General features: G+C 38.2%; 1 protein-coding gene across 5 annotated transcripts in view; it reads right to left on the minus strand.

Moving 5' to 3' along the window:
• Pcgf5 (polycomb group ring finger 5) overlaps positions 1–21,202 on the minus strand; it is a 95,997-nt gene that overhangs the window by 41,776 nt on the left and 33,019 nt on the right. For 2 of the 5 annotated variants that reach the window (XM_042689351.1, XM_042689350.1), the window contains 2 exons: positions 16,334–16,503; positions 5,041–5,346 (listed from right to left, as the gene is read on the minus strand). In XM_042689351.1, coding sequence (XP_042545285.1) covers positions 5,041–5,152 — 112 coding nt within the window. In that variant the 5' untranslated portion in view covers positions 5,153–5,346; positions 16,334–16,503. Of the gene's footprint in view, positions 1–5,040; positions 5,347–7,030; positions 7,198–16,333; positions 16,504–21,202 lie in introns of those variants that run through there. The other 3 variants (XM_042689353.1, XM_042689349.1, XM_042689352.1) reach the window with 2 other exon arrangements.

Raw genomic sequence — 21,202 nt, forward strand, 5'->3', positions numbered from 1 at the left:
GGCAGAAAACAATCACAGTAAAGTAGCTTTATATTAAGGGCAACAGAGTACCTTTAGGAAAGTTCTAGGTTATCTGAAAAGTGACAGTAATAAACACTATAAGCTGTTTTTAATTACTGCCACTCTGATACACGTTAAAAATGTGCTGTCGTGGCTCAGGGAAAAGTAAATAGGTCTGGAAATAGTAATGGAGATAGAACTGGAGGGGCAGATGTGAGAAATACCAAAGAGAGAGACAAGACAGGACTTTATCAAGGTTTTGTTAATGAAGGTAAAGAAAAGTGATGATTTTCCATGGAGCAAATTTCTTGCTTGGACAACTGAGTGTTTGCATCCCATTCATTCATTTGTAAATATGTTGAGTTTCAGGTGTGTTCAAGACATCCAACTGGATATCCAGTAGGATTCTGAAGCCAATAAGGAAAGTCTAAGCCAGAAATAAAGATTTAGGAGATATCAGAATAGTATCAGAGTAGAAAAGTTCACATGAAGAAGAAAAAGATATTTCCAAATAAAATATATATTAAAATTTCTTGTGGTTTATAAGAAATATTCTTTGTTTTTGTTTTTTGTTTTTTGTGTCCAGTCGTGGGGCTGAACTCTGGGCCTGGGCGCTGTCCTTCAGCTCTTCAGTTCAAGGCCAGCACTCTACCACTTGAGCTACAGCGCCACTTCCAGCTTTTTTCTTTTTGCTTATGTGGTGCTGAGAAATCGAACCCAGGGCCTCATGCGTGCAAGGCAAGCGCTCTACCACTGAGCCACCTTCCCAGCCCTATAAGAAATATTCTTGATAGAGTGTAAGTTCCAAGTTTACATTATTTACCATTCAACTTTCGTTGACTAAAAAAGTACTTGACATGTAACTATTCCAAAGACAATTATCGGTGAACATCTTTTCTTTAGATTAAAATTATTTCACCATGGTTAATGTGGATTTAATTAATCAAACATTAAGTAATTATTTATAGATAAAATGTGTATTTTAATTTTTAGTTTTAAAACTTTACTAAATGCCTTGGCTTGGATGTGGTTACTAGTAAGTGACATCTTAGTCGAGTTCAAGTGTGGCTTAACGACTCCTTTTTTTTTTTTTAATCTCCTTTCCAGAAGCCTAGAATATAGATGCTACCCTATTTGTGCCTCCTCTTTCCTATTGATGAGCTTGGTTTGCCCCTTTCCCTTTCTCTCACATAACTGGAATGCTTTAGGCAGTCATCCTGCTCATTCTGTGGCCTTTTGTCCTACAGTCTTAGGTCAGTCAGGCAGTGTGAGCTCTAGAATTTCTATATCGAAGAATGAGATAGTGGCAGTATGTCTGACTAGAGGAGAGGTGTCTGTTGCTTTAGAATTTCAGAAACATTCTTTTGCATTCCACTCAAGTTAAATATTCTAACACTCAACTACTATTATATCACTGTTTCACTATGTTCATTACATTTATCAGCATTCACGTTTATATATCTCTTAGCCCTCTTAGTCTTTCTTCACTTAATCAGATAATTCAGGTCAGATTCCATGTCTACATTTTCTCATTAACAACCAGCTTCACTTGCATGTTACTCACTTGAATAGTAGGAACAAGATCCATATTTATACACACACACACACACACACACACACACACACATATGCTCACTCATTCTTACTTCATTCTTTATCTGTGGTTCTATAAGACTGTCTTGGTATAATTATTTTATTTTATTTATTTATTTTTTTGGGGGTCCGGTCGTGGGGCCTGAACTCTGGGCCTGGGCGCTGTCCCTCAGCTCTTCAGCTCAAGGCTAGCACTCTACCACTTGAGCCACAGCGCCACTTCCGGCTTTTTTTCTTTTTGCTTATGTGGTGCTGGGGAATCGAACCGAGGGCCTCATGCATGCAAGGCAAGAGCTCTACCACTGCGCCACCTTCCCAGCCCGGTATAATTATTTTAATATTCTTTTTATAAAGCTAAATCAAGATCTAGAAATAGCCAGGCACCAGTGGCTCATGCCTACAATCCTAGCTACTCAGGAGGCTGAGATCCTTGGACAGAGGTTTGAAACCAGCCAGGCAGGAAGGTCCAGGAGACTGTTATCTCCAATTAATCACCAGAAAACCAGAAGTGACACTGTGTCTCAAAGTGTTAAGACCACTAGAGTGCAAAAGCTCACGCACAGCACCTAGGCCCTGATTTCAAGCCCGATGGTAGACAAAGTAATTTTTTTTGTTGTTGTTGTTGGTTGTGGGGCCTGAACTCTGGGCCTGGGCTCTGTCCCTCAGCTCTTCAGTTTAAGGCTAGTGCTCTACCACTTGAGCCACAGCACCACTTCTGGCTTTTTTTCTGCTTATGTGGTGCTGAGGAATCGAACCCAGGGCCTCATGCATGCAAGGCAAGCAATCTACCACTGAGCCACTTTCCCAGCCCGAACAAAATAATTTTTAAAAAAAAGATTTAGAAACACTATTGAGTACAACTGTATCATTTCTTAATCCCTGCCTTTCTCGACCATTTTGATTTTATACCCATTCCACATCACAGTAGCACTGTATCTGTCCTGCATTGTATGTGATAAAACAAGAAAAAATCCAGAATATCACCCCCATTAAAGAACCAACAAGACAGTAAAGGAATGCTGCTTTATATCATTTATGTTATCAATACAAAAAAGGTTGTACTTTGTAAGTGAATATTTTTCCTATAGCCTCAATATAAATAAAAACACAAAGTACATAGAAATCCAAGAACCTGAGAGTTGGGCTAAATACTTAAACCCAGCATTTACTGTGGATTCTCTGCTGATGATAAGGGCCACATTTTTGATTTAGCATTTTATTTTAATCAGAGTTCTGCCATGTTCACTCTCTCTCAGTAAATGGTAAACAGGATTATGGTTATTAAAAGATAGATTTTCAGGCCAGAATAACTTGTGATAAATTGTCATTTACTTCTTTAAGCTTTAAATTGCTATTGAGAACATAAAAATTATCTTTTCTTATAAATGGACTGTATATACAGCTAGAATCTTTTGTTTCTTCCTTTAAAGAGGTGACACTTACTTTGGGATTTCAATATTTTTCCTTCAGAAGAACATATATAACATTTTTACTACACAGAAACTGGGGAATCTGTACTTTCATATCATCTTCCAGAGTTGGAAGTTTTTGCTACAGATCCAAGTATCAGGATAATGCACAAATTTTAAAGCAGTAAAACAGAAAAGAATGTGGATCATGTCCAGGTACCATGGTTGGCATGATGGGTAATACAGAAGACTAGGCTTAAGTCTCCATCCTTTCACATTGGCTCTCTCCCACAAATACCTATAGTATAATCACTCTTCATCACCTCCATCTCACGTTTTATTATCTTGGTTGAGGACCCTATACTCTTCTATCTGAGCTATAATGACAGCCTTCTAACTAACTTACTGTTCTTTAGGCCTGGCAAGTAGATTCCTACCTCAAAGGTATCTAGAACAGCACCCAACACACAGTAGGTAATCAATAAATGTGTGCTGAATGATGTTGATTAACCATTCACTTTAAATAATAACACAAGGCAATGAGACAGTAATCATTCAAAATGTTTCACAGTATTTCTCCATATATATATATATATATATATATATATATATATATATATCATTACTGGGATAGCTCTTCTGAAATATGTATGCCTAGACTTTCCCATAACACCTAGCATGTTTCCAGGTAGGATCCTAAGCACATGTATGTTTAAACAGCATTCCATGCAATTCTATTGTTTTTTAAAAGATTGTGGTAAAGTATATGTAACATAAATGTGTCCACTCTAACCACTTCCCATTCTACTTTGTACCCTAGTTTAAACTACTGGCACAAAGTACATCACATCAGCTTAGAGAGAGTAACTGAAAAATTTACAAAACAATAAAAACTCCATGTTGTATTAGAACGATCATGGGTTTTGGTGGTAACTTGTTATCATTTTGTTAGATAGGAGATGAGGACAGAGTTACTCAAACTCTTAAGTTTCCAAACATAAAATGAAGATGATTTTTATACCTATCTCCTATATCCACTGTAAACTGCTCAAAAGATTATCTAACTAAAATGAAGTCAAGCAAATAAAGATTCTACATTGGTGCACGTAGCAGTCAATAAATTTCAGCCTACTGGAATTACTTTCATTGAAATAATATAATGGTGGGAAACATAAAAAGTCTGTGTAATTCTGACATAGAGGCTAGAAAAATGTCTCCTCCATTTCCAACGTGGTAGGTAAGAATGAAATTTGTTTGGTGTTGCTTAGCTATGAGCATTCTTCAGAATTCTGGCAGGCTCCTTTAAAAGACAGACTCCTGAGCCCACTGGAGTATCACATTCAGTAAGTCTAGGATGGGACTGATAATCTTCATTCTAACAAGTTTCCAGAAGATGTCAGAAGCTGATGCTGTTTAGGAGTTATCAGAGAGGTAAAGAAAGTATACACATCCTTTGTAACAAAGCCTCTGAGTCCATTAATTCCTTCAGTATGAAAAGTTAAAATAAGAAACCATAAATAGCTCACTTTTTACAAAAGTTATACCAGTAACTTGCTTTTAAAGAGTTTTTTTTTAATTTTACAATTTGATTTTTTTAAATCAACTATGTATTAAACTTTGAGTAACAGTGAAGTTTCATGCTATTGCTGTTCCAATGAAAAATGCTCTAAAAATTAATTCAAAGATAAGGTTGATTCTTCTTAAAATATTCTTTGTATTTTTGTGTGTGCCACTACTGGGGCCAGAACTCAGGGCCTGGGTGCTTATCCCTTAGCTTTTACACTCAAGACTGGCACTCTACCACTTGAATCACAGTTTGACTACTGGATTTTTGGTGGTTAATTGGAGATTAAAAAGTCCCACAGACTTTCCTTCCTAAGTAGCTAGGATTACAGGTGTGAGCCACTGGCACCTGGCAGAATACTCTGTTTCAGTTAAAATCTAGATAAAAAATGAGACATGACAATTTAAAGGAATAAATGGAGGTACAATTTTTGCTGAGTAGGTGGCATACAAGAGTACTAAACAGAGTACTTACAGGTGTGGAGGCATTCTGTCACTGTGGTTGGCTTGATAAGATACCCTTTGCAGATATAGCAGGTAATGTAAGGATTGAAATCTTTCACCAAGTGTTTCCTTTGGGTAGCCATTCGAGGTTAACTGGCTTCAATAGTTCAGGCAAAGAGTGGTAGGTATTAAGTGGATGAAAGTCTGGTCCCAGGAGACGATGTCGTGTTCCCAATAGGATGTCTTGAGGCATGAGAACTAACATCCAGATTTATCATGAGATCAAGGATCATCACTTCTTTGGCTGGTTCTGCTCTTCCATATCTGTTCCACAAACCTTTTTTTTAAAAAAATGAGAGAAAAAGTGTCAAATTCTTCATTATGTATGTCCAAAATTGGGTGAATAAAACATATATTTTACTGTATAATTAACTCAGAATAATGACAAATTCATCCAATCCTGGAGCCTTAACAATCGGTTCCACACTAAAGATAGGCCAGAGCTATCAATTTCAGTTTCATCTCTTTACTAATAATGTTAAAAAAATAGTTAAAAATGCATTATTAGTAAAGAGATCAATCTCCTTGATTGCTCTATTAGGAATTCCTTCCAACAAAAGTTAAAAAAATTGAAAACTTTCCTTCCTATCTAAACGTCCCTATTTCTGTTCTGTACTCTAATAGTTAATAGCTAAATCAAGATTTTTTTTCTATTACATGCATATTACCTCACCACCTACAACCCAGGTTTGTTTTCAAAGAGTGTCAGTGTCTCCTCCTTACAAACAGAAAACCTTTTTAAGTTTGTCAGCTGTCACATAAGTTACAACTCTACACAGAGAATGACCTTAACACATCTTTCTTGAAGGAAATTGGGGGAATCGCTGCCCTCACATCATTAGCTCTCCTACTCAGTAAGCCCCTCCTCTCCTATGGCAGCAACATACCCAGCCTCAGAACCCTCCTCCAATGCTATCCTCTATACCCTGTTCCTCCTTCTATAACTTTGCACTCTATTACGTTTTCTTTTCATTTTGATTTATAGTTATATCCATTCTTAATCTCCACTATTAGAATGAAAAATGCTCAATAGAAACTGGTCATATTTAGTAGATATATAATCTAGGCAGTGTTATCCTCTTCTGTATCTTTTTTTTCCCCGTCTTTTTAAACTGCAAAATGAAAAAGCCAGCTCCTACAGTGGTGAGGATTCACTGAGAATATACACACAAGGCTAGCACACAATAACACTGGATAAATGTCATCATTTTCTCACAACTTTTAACACAGGACACACACCTATGTGTATACATACACATACACATAGACATGTACACACGTTTCTAGAGTTTCTTACAAAGGAGGTTCCCTGTCAGAAAAGAAAGAAATCGCTGATCTCCCCAAGTTCACTCTACAAACAGAACACTCCTCTCCGTTGGAGCGATGAACTCCTGAGCGAGTATAAAGTAACCGGAAAAGTAAAAGGCGTCATTCCATCAGCACACACTCTCTGTGATAGGCTCTGCGGGTAAACCTCTACCGTGCTGAGGGAGGAACCGGGAGGTCGGGGCCCTGGGTTCTGCCTGACCTTCAGGGAAGCAACTTGCTAGGGCTCCCGACTGTCCCGAGGGCTTGCCAGGAAGCTCCCAAGTAGGAGCAAGTCCCCGGGAAGAGGAAGAGGCAGGGTCCGCCCAGGCTGTGCTCAGACCCCGGGGCAGAGCGCGGCGGGGTCACCCAGCCGGCGAGGGAACTTTTCTGGGTGCACCGACCCTCCCGCTCGCCGGCTCCGCAGGTGCCCGGCCCGCGGCCCCGGGAATCCCAGCTCGGGCCCGGCGGGAGCGGGCCGCCCCTCTCCCTTGGCCGAAGCCCCCAGGGCCCGTCTCCGAAGCGCGCCGGGTCTAACTCCAGGCGGGTGGGGCCCCCAGCAGGTGCTGAGGTGAGGCTCCCGCCCACGGAGCACATTTGGGCGGGGAGCTCGGGCCCCCGAGTCCCGGACCCTCCCCGGCCCTGCCGGTACCTACCCAGCGGCCACAACCGCCGCTCCTAGCCCGCCAGCGCTCCGGCCGCCCAAGGAAGGAAAGTGAAAGAGAAACAGCGCCCGCCGCGGCCTGGCCGGTCCCCGAGCCCCGTCCGCCCTCGTCCGCCCTCCCCCGGCCGGCGGGAGCACGCCGCTCAGCTCCGCTCCGCAGGGCCACTGGGCTCGGCCCGATAGGGCGCGCCGGGCCTCGGGGCCCAGGGCCGGTGCCGCCTCCAAGGGCAACTCCACCCCCTTCAAAACGGCCAGCCCTGAGGAAGGGAGGCCCCGCCCAGCGCAGGCCACACCCACCCGGCCCCGCCCGCAGGCCGCGCCCCGCCCCGCCCCGCCCCGCCCCCCCAGCTTCTCGCAGGTGCCCGGGCCACCCAGTTGCTACTTCTCTGAGACTTGTACGTTTGGTCAAATTTTATCTCAGTTCTTATCCAAGTCTCCTCCTCCTCCTCATTTTTTCATCACAATGACCGGTATGTTTTCCAGGCAATGGTCAGTGTGGAGACTGAGTCACCCTATAAACTTTTCTTCTGCATCTTTCTCCAATCAGTCCCCACCCAGCAGCAAATATCCCTTGAATTATACTGAATTAAAAACAAAACACCCCCAAACCACTAGCTAACTTGTTGCTGTAGGGTAGGTCCGGTGATCAAGATCATTGCCAACTAAAAATAAATAGGAATATTGTGGGGATAGGGTTGATGGGGAGAGGCTCAAAACAAACCAACACCAACATACTCTTTCTAGTGGACTGTGAGTTTGACAAGGGACCACACACTGCAAAAAGACTCCATTTAAAGACCTGCATCAAGGAGTTCACATTTAATCCTAGACTACTATGTTCTACAAACAAATTTCTACTACAACCATGACTTTGCAAAATAACAAATTAGACCTGGTTTTGACTTCTTAGAAGATCGCAATCTAGTAATCAATGTAGTCTTTGCTAATGAAACACAAAAGGAGCATTCAAAAAAAAGTTGCTAAGGGTGGCTATAGAATTCAGTTAATACAAAGTATTTGCTTTTCCTCATACTGATAGAAGTCACCTTCTTGCTAGAGTAACAGATTGTGAAGATAAGTCTAGTGGTAAGTTAACAAAACTAACTACCATTGCATTCATGGTGGCTGCATCTGCAGTGGTATCCAGGGATACATTACAAAATTAAAAGGTACCAAAAGTAGATCAAAAGTTTTAAAACCTATCCATTTTATAATTAAGCTTATGTAAAGTAGACATAGTAAAACATATCAATTTAACATCACAGCAGAACAATACATTTTCTAAAACAGCTTTAAATGATCATATTTTATAGCCCCTTTAAGAACCATTTTGCAATATTATTATATATGTTAATTTTCAAGCTGGGATTAACTTCAATAAGACAGCAATCACGATAAGTAAAAGGAAACAAGTTAAATAACTTTTATAGTAGAAGGAGATATCATGTTTTTTTCACTATCTACATGAAAAGACATTAAGAGTTATTTTACATGTGACAAGAGAGCCAATTTCTGGTGTACTTAAAACATGCAATGGAGATCTTATTTTATACACTGCAACACATACAAAATAAAATGACTCAGTATGTATCTATTTAGTGTCTGAACCTATTTGAACTGCATTTTTAAAGAATAACAGTTCCTGAAATTGAAGAGGGAATGAATGTTATTGGTAATCAATGGTAGGTGTAGGAATGACAGGAGAGCAGATATTAGGACATACGTTTCTATGGAGAGAAGAAGCATAAATATGCTATAGAGCAGTACCTGAGACTGAAGATGAAGGTGTTGTTGCTGAAATGAACTGTGTGTATATACATATGAACGTATGTATGCATGTGTGTACATACATACACGTGTATGTACATGTCTTTTGTGTTGTTGACTACAGGCAGTGTAGTTTGTCAAGAAATGTTCTGTGACATTTCCTCTTCAGCCACCACTTTACTTCTACTTCAAAAATAAAAATGCATGTGCGTACACATAAAGATAATTCATAAAAACCTCAAACATTTGTTCAATTAAGAAAAAAATGCTCGACAAGAAATGTATTCATTACCTTACTGATGTAACTGTAACCTCTCTGTACAGCATCTTTACAAGAAAATAAAATTTAAAAAACATTTTAAAAAAAGAAAATAACAAAAGCAACAGAGGGAGGAAATACAGAAGGACAGCTTCCCTGAGTTATGTGTCTGTCTTAAGTATTCAGGCATGGAACTTTCAGCTGCTCCTTCTCTCTCCCTCTTCCTCTCTTCTCCCCTCCCCCAATCTTCCTCCCTCTATGGAGGCTGCTCCTCTATCCCTTGGGTCTGCTAATTAGGGCAAGAAATAAACCTCAGAAATCTCAATATGAAGGGTGGCTCTGAAAACATACCTCAAGTATAGTGGCACTTTGAAGCAAGCAAAGTCTTGAATAACTAGATGTCGAAGACCAGGTAAAAGGAAAAGGCAGGGTGAAAGAAACATAGCTGGAGACCCATTAGCAATTACCTGTCTTAGCCTTTGCATCTACAGATGCAGAAACCAAGACTCTGTGAATAGCAAATTCCTAATCACAGAGCTGAATTTGGCAGAACCAACATCAAAGCAAACATTTCAGTTCAGTTTAATTTACACCTGTCATGATAACTCAAGTGTGCACATTTAAGAGAGGTCTAGTAAAATGAAACAAAACAGGGTAGCTTTAAAACAAAAACAAACTGAAAAGGGAGAGAATAGATGAAGGTAGGGGATGCCTGGATGGTATTTAGATGTGATAGTCACTAGTGATTTCCCTTTCATTTGATTGTTAGCCCAGATACTCTTCCAAGGAACTAGAAGAGGTTCTTAATGGGAACTATTCAGAGTTATCTGCATATCTAGCCAATGCTTTCATTATTTTATGTTTTAGTCTAGATTTTTATTTCAGTCAAGGCTGGACAACTGATGGGTAATTCTATATTGAAAAGTTCACTTTCCTTCCTTAATAAATGTATCATCGATTAATTGGCTTTAATGGTATAACTTACTTGTAAAATGGGGTGTGTTTATATTTCCAAGAAATGTTGAATAAGACGGCTTTGTATGATAAATAATTTTATATACCAAAATATGCCGATTAATCCTTTAAAATGGAGTATATTTTCTTTTTTGCCAGTAGCTGGGTTTGAACCCAGAGCCTTGATTACCTTGCTTGGCTGTGCTTTATCAGTTGATCTCACTGCCAGCCTAAGATTTTGCTGCTTATCTTGAAGATGGAGTCCCACGGATTTTTCTGTCTAGGCTGGCTTTGAGTCATCATATCCTGAGTAGCTAGGAAGACAGGCATAAATCCCTCACATGGAAGAGCTTTATCAGATAAACTATCCTCCATAATGGAAAAGTCTCCTTACAAAGATAATAGAAAAATAGTTGAATTTAACATATGTGTCCTACTATACTTGTGTTTTTATTTATTTTTATTGTGAAAACACCGTACAGAGGGGCTACAAGTACATGGGCAAGGTAATGAGTACATTTCTTATCATTTCTTTATGTTATAAGCATATATATTATAACTCAAAATCAGTGCCTGCCTGAGCTCAATGATGGTGGGATTGAGGAGGGAGTAGAGAACTGAAGGTTCCATTACTTTCGATCTATATCTCTATTTCTCTGACTGTACCCATCTCCTACAATCTAGTAATTTTCAAGGACTTCCTCTTCTACATGTTTTTTGAGTGTTCAGATCACTATCATCTCTACTCTTCATTACTCACTGGACTGTTAAGTAGTCTCTTTTCTGCCAAACCATCCCCCATAGCACAATAGGAGGACTCTTTCCAACTATAATTTGGACCATGCTATTTTCCAGGTTTGGTTTCCTGGTTGATTATGCTGTTTATTAGTTCGTTTGTCTGATTTTTAAAGGAAAACTATTGTTCTTAAGATAAAGCCCAAAAACTTAATAAGGCCATTACAGATCCTGTCAATTCTATGCAGCTACTTATTTGAACTCCACAATCTAGTTATTAAAACAACAACAACAATCCAAAAAACACCTCAGTACCCTCTAGAGAGATAGAAGTGTCTTCTTTCAAATGGATATCCAGGTCAAATACATTCATACTTCCCTATTCAGGCTAAATCTAGTCAACCTTTATTATTCTCTGGTATCAGCTGACTCAAAGGTCAGCTCCCTAGACATGTCAAACTTGCTAAGAAGCATTCTCTTTAGACACAAACCACATACGTACATAACAAGTTCTTGTTCTCTAGAGCATCTGTATCTTAAGAGTCTCTGATTTAATAGTCTGAACTTCCTTCTAGAATGTAAACCCAGTGGATCTACCATCTGACTATGCACCCCTAGTGGAGCTGACAGCAAACGGTAAACGTATGAATAAATATTTACTGAATAACTGCACAAGACAGATCCGGAATATTCTTTCTTGTATTTCTTTTTGGAACCATCTTTACAAAAGATATGTAAAAGTATAATCTCCGGTCCTCTAGGACTATTAATTAAAATCACTCCAGGGAGTAGAGACTTATCCACAAGAAACAATTTTAGAGAAATATGCCAACTTTATTAATAAACTATTAAATAGAGCATGGTCAAGTGGCTAGAACTCCAATTGAAAGAAGCATTATAGGTAGCAAAAAAAAAATCAGGCCTATGTACCTTCCCTGCCAGTTACAAAGACTACAAGACACAATCTCCAAACTAGAAAGCCAGAATGAGGGAGACATTAAGTCAATATACTACCAATGAAGACAGAAAAAGCGATTAAGTATAGGGACAGGTTAGTCTGAGTAAGATGGAACTAGATAAATATTTCTAAGTGCTTTATACAACATATTATGCTAAAAAGAAGAGACAACTTATTTCTCCTTTAAGTGGCAGAAGAAACTAACCAGGTTTTCTTTACTATCATGCTACTGGCTAGCTGGAGCCAATTCCCACCATACTAGAATAACAAGAGAATGGAATTCCAATAGGCACAAAGTATAAGGGAGAGCTGGATATATTTCAATTATAAGACTATGACATTTCAAAACATATTTACAAAACTATAACTTGTTTTGGAGGGTCAGATTAAATTCTCAAGGATCATACATTAAGCAAATGGCTTCAAGGCAAAAACCAAGAAGAACCCATCAAATCTGAATGTAAATCACTCTAAGTTAGGAGCCATTGTGAAACTTTAAAGACATAAACAACTAAATACCAGAGGAAAAAAATTGGAGAAAATGTCCTGATTTTATAGATAGTTGAGTTTCAGAAAAAAAGGTATCAGGTCTAGAGCCAGAAGGATAGGGGAAAAACATAGGAGGAGGTAACAATGCTTGATAGGAAATGTACTCATTACCTTGCTCATGTAACTGTAACTCCTCTGTACAGAATATTTTATAATAAAAAACGTATTTAAAAAAAAAGAAACTGGTTTTGGCAGGGCAAATAATTACATCTCCCTCAGATTTGTTTTTCTCCAATAAAAATGGACATTATATTGTCATCTTAACCAGGAGTCTACGGGGAAATTTTTTCCATATACTTTTTTTTTTTTTTGGGTCCAGTTATGGGCCTGAACTCTCGGCCTGGGCGCTGTCCCTCAGCTCTTCAGCTCAAGGCTAGCGCTCTACCACTTGAGCCACAGCGCCACTTCTGGCATTTTTCCCTTTTGCTTATGTGGTGCTGGAGAATCAAACCCAGGGCCTCATGCATTCAAGGCAAGTGCTCTACCACTGAGCCACCTTCCCAGCCCCTTTTCTATACACTTACATGTTATAATAATCATGCAGTGAGATAACAGGTGAGAATTTTCTTCTTTAAATTTGAGATTGAGGATTGAATAAAAAGGGCCTCAAAACATGATCTTTCTGTTTCCAACTCCTTGGTAGCTGGCATTTCTACTCCTAACACAAGAAATGCCTTTCAAATTGTAAGCTATGAAGCACTGTAAGAAATGTTAAAGTATAGTAGTAATTTTGAAAATACCAGACATTGAATAGTACCTAGCAATGCTATTACAAAGGTTCAACAAATGTTTGGATGATGCAATATAGTCAAAGAATGTTTGTGGAATGAATACTTGGAACCAGAGTAATGAAATCAATACAAACTAAAAATGCAATGGTCAGAAATTCTTTTTCCTCTGATGTCCATATTTAGCACACCCCAAATTTCAAAATAAAGGGGGAAACCTAGATATTTTGCTAAATCCAAAGAAAACTAGTTCTTATATTAAAAAATTAAGTAGAAGTAGTGAAATTGAAGTAGTGTATAATGACTATTAAATCCCCTTTAATGAGGGGGTAACAGAATTTTTTTTCATTAAAATATAAGTTCTCCATGCTGGATCATAATTAATGAGCCTTCAGTTGAGTTATTTGTTCTCAGATCTACCAGGAATTGCATCTTCCTTAGTCCTTAGGAAGAAAGACCAAGGAAGGACATAAGGTTTTAGTTATGAGTTGACACTGTAGCAGTGTAATTACGGTAATTCCTTGCTGGCTGACAGGTGGAGAAATAAAGGGAGGAAGCTAACAGAGCACTAGGAGAGGATAAGACCTTTTCCCTTCTATTCACAATTCTAATTTGAGCCTCCTCACAAAAGAAAAAAAATTGAAAATAAAAAAGGTAAACTACTGAACTCATTCTATTTTCAACTATTTAAAGAGGTAATCTGACTTTTTCCCAGGTTTGTGGCAAACCAAAGAGAAAACTGGCTTCAATGAAAGCCAGGAGACATCAACTAGAAATACTAATTCTTGACCTTCAGGGTAATAAGCTTTACACAAGTCTCAGAAGCTGTGATAACTGGCCCTCCACACTTCAAGTGGAAAGAAACTGTATCTGTATTCAAGCTTACTTCTGTTGGAAAGGGGTTATCTCAGCTGACTGGAAAAGATCCTTCCAATTATAAAATATCTGACACCTGATGGATGAGAAAGTGATACAAGTACTATCATTAAAGCATCTTAGGTTAGATAACAGAGGAAAATATAAGATGGATGTACAGAAAAGCATTAACAGCATAAAGTACACAAGGGACAACTTTGGTCCTCACTGTTAACTACTAAAATTGAATCTAAAACGTAACAGATTCTGGTTCAATTTTTGTTGAATGGATGAACGAGCCAGTGAACAAGTAAATATAAGATGTCTGTCTTTCTACTCAAGGCTGCTCATATTCAAATATGGACACAATCTCTACTGCCTCATGTTCTGGTGCAAGCAACCAAACTCTACCTTGGGTTTCTCAACATGGCTATAGTAAAAGTACATATCACATCAACATGTTTAATGATGATTAAATGAGATAACCTAACTAATATTCACTGCATATTAGAGCAAAAGATGCTTGCTGAATTAACTTTAAGAATCTCTTATCTATACTGTTCCATAGTATTTAGATAAAAATGACAATGAAACATTAGGACATAACTTAAGGCCTCATGATAAACAAATAATTAGATCAAATACCTTCATACAACTACTTGTTTGCTTTTATGCCTTAGACAAAAGCTAATTATCTAACTCTGCTTCAAGGTATCTGTTTTTTACCCTATAGGAATTTGAAAATAAGGTTGTTTTCTATGAGGCAAATGAGTGAAATATGAAAGCAATGGATTAAGTTGGTGATGTCAATGTGAAATTAGAGAATAGTTGTTCACAGAAATCAACAAGTTTTACAAACATTCAAAACTCCAATGGAATGACTTGGGTTTAGTTTAGGTAGGCAGGAGTGGCAGAAACATGGTATACTTAGTAAAACTAGCCATAATCAATTATATCTACTCTGTCTGGAAAAAGTTTATGTAAACAGAAAAAGAATGATTAGTATGGAGTACAAAAAGAGCAATGTAAAGAGCAGTATGTGTTAGCAACCCTGCCTAGCAGTAGGAGACATTGATTTGGGCCAGGAACCAGAGATGTGTGTGTGTTTTTAAATTTTATTTTATTGTAAAGATGCTGTATGTACCTTGCATGAGTAAGTAATGAGTACATTTCTTGTCAAATGTTGTTACCCCTCCTTTGTTTTTTCCTATTATCTCTTCCCTCCTCTACCTCTCCCAGAAGTGTGTGTTTTGATGCAACTCAAGGGCAGCTTATTAGACAAAATTACCAGTCACCATTTTTAACTCTGATTCTACAAAGTTACTTTCTGGGTTACAATTTGCCTTCTCTATACATAAATATTGGAAGCAAATACTCTGAACTGAAAAATTATTATTCTATGACTATATATATCACTATGCATTAAAAATTTCTGCTTTTAAAAATAGATAAAAGAAAATCTCCAGCCAATAGTAGGCGCCTTGGCAAGTCACTTTATGAAGTGACTTGAAATATAAAATTGCTTTAGATTTGGGATACAAAATCCCTAAGGGTCCTTTCATATACTCAAACAGATTATTGTGTAATCAAGAAGTACTACCAAGGGTCTGGGAAGGTGGCTCAGTGGTAGAGTGCTTGCCTTGCATGCATGAGGCCCTGGGATCAATTCCTCATCACCACATAAGTAAAAAGAAAAAAGCCGGAAGTGGCGCTGTGGCTCAGTGGTAGAGCGCTAGCCTTGAGCTGAAGAGCTGAGGGACAGCACCCAGGCCCAGAGTTCAGGCCCCACGACCGGACCCCCCCCCCAAAAAAAAAAAAAAAAAACAAAAGAAGAAGTACTACTCAGAGCAGGTGCTGGCAAATTTTATCTGAAAAAAAAATACAGTAAATATTTTATGATTTGAGTGTCAAACAGTTTCTATGGCAACTACTTAACTCTGATCAAGGAGGGATAAAACTACCTAAAAGAATATGCACATTAATAGATATAGCCATAGTCCAATAAAACTTCATTGAAAGAGTTTTTAAGAAGTTTCATAGCTTAACTATCAAGTTATATCATCATCATCATCATCAAACACTCCAGGGACTTAGAAACATTTTGTGTTTTTGAGACAGGGGTTCACTATGTAGCTCAGGTTTGGTCTCAAATTCATGATCTTCCTTGCCTCAGTGTAATCCAAAGTGCTAGCTATAGGCATGTACTATGACACTTGGCTAGAAAATATTCTTTAATTCTGTTTTATAAAAGTTTGCAGTAATTCAACCTTTCTCCTATGTCACAATGGTGGAAGTCTTTTAAGAGAGAGAAAAGGAAAAAACTTTTGTCGAAGAGCAGGCACGGCCACACACTTGTGGCTTCCAAACACTAAAAATTCCTGGTGATATTTAAAGAGAATGTAATTTCCCATTCTGTCTAGAATTCCCAGGTACTGACCTAAGAGAAAGCAGGCTTAAAGCAGTCAGCTAGCTATCTGCTGGCATACTTACGGAGAGTGCTGTAAGCTGGCCTGACTTCAGGAAGTCATGCTGGAGTGTGTTATCTGTGAACTCCAGCCTCACCATGGCCAGCTTCAGCAGCCTGGATCCTGGGCCGAGAGGAGGCCCTGAAGAACAGGGTGGTGAGAGCCCACCATCCCATCACCTTTGAAACACAGCAGCTGCAACAAGAGAGGGTACATTTGAAAATAAGAACACTGCAGCTGTGGCAACCAGCTCTGGTTTGATCAGCTTAAGGCAAAGGAGGTGTGCTTTTATTTCAATGATGTTAAACAAAAAAATTTTAAATGTAGAAAGATACTTGCAATATTCTCCCTTTCGGGGTGTGTGTGTGTCTGTCTGTCTTGGGGCTTGAACTCTTTAAAATGTAGAAAGATACTTGCAATATTCTCCCTTTCGGGTGTGTGTGTGTGTGTGTGTGTGTGTGAGTCTTGGGGCTTGAACTCTGGGCTAAGCGCTGTGTGTGTGTGTGTGTGTGTGTGTGTGTGTGTGTGTGTGTGTCTTGGGGCTTGAACTCTGGGCTAAGCGCTGTGTGTGTGTGTGTGTGTGTGTGTGTGTGTGTGTGTGTCTTGGGGCTTGAACTCTGGGCTGAGCGCTGTGTGTGTGTGTGTGTGTGTGTGTGTGTGTGTGTGTGTCTTAGGGCTTGAACTCTGGGCTGAGCGTGTCCTTGAGTTTTGTTTTGTTTTCCCCCTCAAGTCTAGTGCTCTACCACTTGAGCCACAGCTCTCTACTTCCAGTTTTGTTTTGTTTTTTCTTTTGGTGCTCAACTGGAGGTAAGAGAGTCACTGACTTTCCTGCGTTGTCTTGCTTTGAACTGTGATCCTCAGATCTCAGCCTCCTGAGTAGCTAGGATTACAGGCCTGAGCCATTGGAGCCTAGCTCATTCTCTTTTTTTTTTTCTTTTTTTTTTTTTTAAGGTGGCTATAGTATGCAAATCAAAAAGAATCTGTGTATCTGTGTATAGGTGAAGGGATTTCAAGGCACTTAGCTGTGCTAAGTCAGCAAGACTGAGGCCCATTTATTACCTATATGTTTGTTGAATGGTAAAAGAGGAGACTTTGGCATCAGATCATTTAAATATTAAATATTAAAAGAACTGCCAAAGGAATTAAAAGAAGTAAACACATGTACTCTCATAAGTTTTAAGGACTGTTGATGCTGATGTGAACTTACAATGATACTTCACTTTCTAAAAATGTTAAAAGGATGGTGCTTATCACAAGTACTGCCAGGAAGTTTACTGCAAAATTTGCTTATTATAAATTGGTAGGTCACAGTATTTTCTTAAATATTCTTTAATCCTTTTTAACCCATGAAGTCAGAGGTTTTAAGTTGAACACTGATTTCTACTAGAAATGACTTTTTGTAGTCATAAACTAAACTTATAAGCACAAGCATAAGTTCTTGCATGAAGTCTTTTTTTTTTGATGGTGGTACTGGGATTGGAACTCAGCCTCACACTCGCTACAAGTGCTCTATCATTTAATATACCCCTCCAGCCTAAATGAAGTCTTTATGTCAACTAAGACATCTCATGTTAAAAGCATCCAACAATAAATTAGCCATTAAGAAAACCAACTAGTAGAATTGTTTTTAAAAGTTGACGTTTATAATATCCATACTTGACAACCATGTAAACAATTCATGTTTTTTATATTTTGTTTAGTAATGTCATCATTTTAATGTGCCACATTAAATGTTAAGTATCTCCCATTAAGTACTGCATAAATCCATTCTAAATGCCTGTTATGAGTTGAACTGTGTGCCCCTAAAAGAAACGCTGAAGTCCTAAAATCTGGTACGGGTGAATGTGATTTTATTTGGAAATACAGTCTTTAAAGGTGTAATGAAGTTAAGATGAGGTCATGCTGGAGTACTTGGGCATTTAATTAAATAGCTGATAAATGAGATGTGAAAACACAATGTACTCAGTTGCCGTCCTTTCTTGTTTTGGATCATGTATTCAATAAAGAATTCCCATTCCCTAACACATGTTAAACACTGTTTTGGGCACTGTGAAGGATGTTGACAGTCCTAGGTTTTTGGAAGCAGGTCTTCTGAGAATTTTTCAGTGTCAGAAAGAATAAGATATTCTACATTTCAATGAATGAATAGGTAAAACTTTTCCTCTTGTTTCCCATTAGCTAAAGAATCCATGTCCTTTTCATAGATTATAAAGAGATATATGGAAATGTGAGCTAGACTATGAAATATTTTTAGGTTTCAATGATTTTTTAAAGGGTAGCTCATAGAAGAGAGGGAGAAACCAAACAGCAGAAAGCAGGTGTGATCTAATTGGTACCAGGTGTTTAGCACTAGAGGCACTGAACAGCCTTTCTTCTCTCCACAGGGCTGGGCACTCAGCCATGGACAAACCCTAGAATACTGTGATGGTGGCCTGCGCAGACCAGAAGTTCTGTGGTCCTTGCTTCTATAGTAACAACTGGGCCCCTGGGACAATGATCTCTTACAAGTTTAAGCCAGTTATGCAGCTGGAGACTAGAAACCTTCAGGTGAATCCTCCAACAAAGAGGACTTAAAGATATCTACTTAAGTAGCTTATTAGATTTTAGGTAGGTTTGAGAGGAGGTATTTTCCTAGTGTGGCTATATTAAACACCATTCTATTAGACATATGTTATTGAGGGAGGGAGAATGAAATTCTAACTACGTTTTTATTATCGAATGAACTTTCTAAGTATTGTAATGTGATCATGGGACAAATCACCAAAGCTGTAGCCCTCTCTCGTACAGACAAGGGCTATAGCAGCAGGTAGGTTCTTTCAATAAGGGAAACAAATCTAGCCTCGCTCTCCAGGGATGCAAAGAATGGGAAGCTAAGAGAGAGCACTGACACCTAAGAAATTATGAGTCATTTATATCAGAACTTGATGAAGCTTTACAGAAATCTGATGTTATGATCAGCTATCTTATTTAAATGCCAGAAAAGCAAAGAACGAATGGTAGAGATTAAAGGAGGGAAAGAAAAAGTGAAAGGACTCATTTTGGAAATCTTTCAGATTCTGTTAATTGAATTGACATAAATGCCTTCCACATTCATTCATTCCCCAATTCCTACTTGTGACTAATAAACTACGTAGTCATTATTTTATATCAGCAGCTTTCCTCTGATTTCTAAAGTATCCTTTAAGACGTTTTCTAGGGGAGTCCCTCAGTTGTAAAGTTTTCTTCTTCTATAAGAAAAAAACACTGTCAATTCTTAACAGAATGAACCAAGGAGAAAATATATGTCCAATAACAGATCGGCAAATAAAATTATGTCAGGGAAATAAGCTAAACAAGGTTATTGAGCAATTAAAAAGTACCATGTATATTTGGAATTTTTATGAATGTAATGTTTACAAATTACAAATGACCATAGTACTGACAATAATCTGTCTAAAATGAGTTTTAAAGAGAAATTATTCAACCAAGAGATACTGAAATCTGCCAATGGCAGTTATCTCACATTCTCAGAACAAAAAGAACAACCTCCCCCACTACTCCCCCTTCTCTCTCCTCCTCCGCCTTGGTCTTCCCAATCCTTTGGCAGTACTGGTGTTTGAACTAAGGGCCTCAAAATGACTAGGCAATTGCTTTTATCACATGAACCATGTCCTCATTCCCAAATTTGAGGAGAGTTTAATATCAATAAATAATAATAACTAATGAAGAAGAGTGGTAGATTCACATCCATTACTGAAAATGTCACTATTTCCACAATCCCAGATACCAAAAACTGAAGCCACCTCTCTGAAAAGTCAACATTTTAAGACAAATGCAAAATCAAGCATAAATGTGGTGATCACAGTGATCCTAGTAATCCTACTTTCTGGGAATCAAGCAGGCAAGGTGTCTCTTCCCTCCCCTGTGCTACCAGAGCTCATGAATTTACAAAAGGTCATTCTCTACCTTGCTAATGAGGTAATTCTTATAGGAATACAAAAAGCAAAAATGTTTTTCTTTAACTCTTTAAGGCCAGCCTTCAGAATGAAATGGCTTTGATATTTTCAACTGCAGTCCATGGACTATCATCATTATGAGGGAACTTGACAGGAATGAAGAATCTGGGGCCCAGGATCTTCATATGCAATTAAAATCTGAGAAACACTCTGAATAGGCTAAAAATGCTACTCCTCTCTGCACCAAGGATTTGTCTCCCTAGTTTGGAGAGAAATCTTAGGGATCAGTGAAGTTACATAGGCCAATTGTATGATAATATGAGCATTACAATGAATGATAGCAACTGATTATATGATACACTTAAAGAAAATAATCCTCAGTCAATATTTATAAGCAAGTAGTCAATCAAGCAAACAAACAAATGGGAAAGAAAAGCCTCTTCTTTTCAACAGAATGCCAACTTGTATAAGGAATGAGTTATGTAATCCATCATTTCGCAAGGATATTATTTAATTGATTCAGGCAACAATTTCCAGGGATCCTAAAACTATGCAGTTAAAAAGTTCTTGGGAATAGGATATTTACATAGTTTTACAGTATTCTTCACAGAGAAACTATAACTTATATAATTAAATTCTATGTTACAAATTTATGAGTTATAATGAAAAAAAGATAGCTTTACAGGGAAATCTAATGAACACCATCCAGATTGAGTGCTCAAAGTTAACCACAGTAGTGATGGCGCATCTGACATCATGTACTTGCTGGGTGGTATACTTATGAAGACACAACGTCATCTGTGTGACATTTCTTCCCAGATTCTCTATTCTGATTCTCTAATCATGGACAAGTATAAAACAAGCTTATATTGAGAGTCATTTTAGAAAACAAATGATCTATATTTTTCAGAAATATTAACGTCAATGAAAGACTGAGAAAATTAATATTAAAGAAACAT

This window comes from Dipodomys spectabilis, unplaced genomic scaffold (assembly GCF_019054845.1).
Source record: "Dipodomys spectabilis isolate Male_0828 unplaced genomic scaffold, ASM1905484v1 ptg000125l, whole genome shotgun sequence".
NCBI lineage: Eukaryota > Metazoa > Chordata > Mammalia > Rodentia > Heteromyidae > Dipodomys > Dipodomys spectabilis.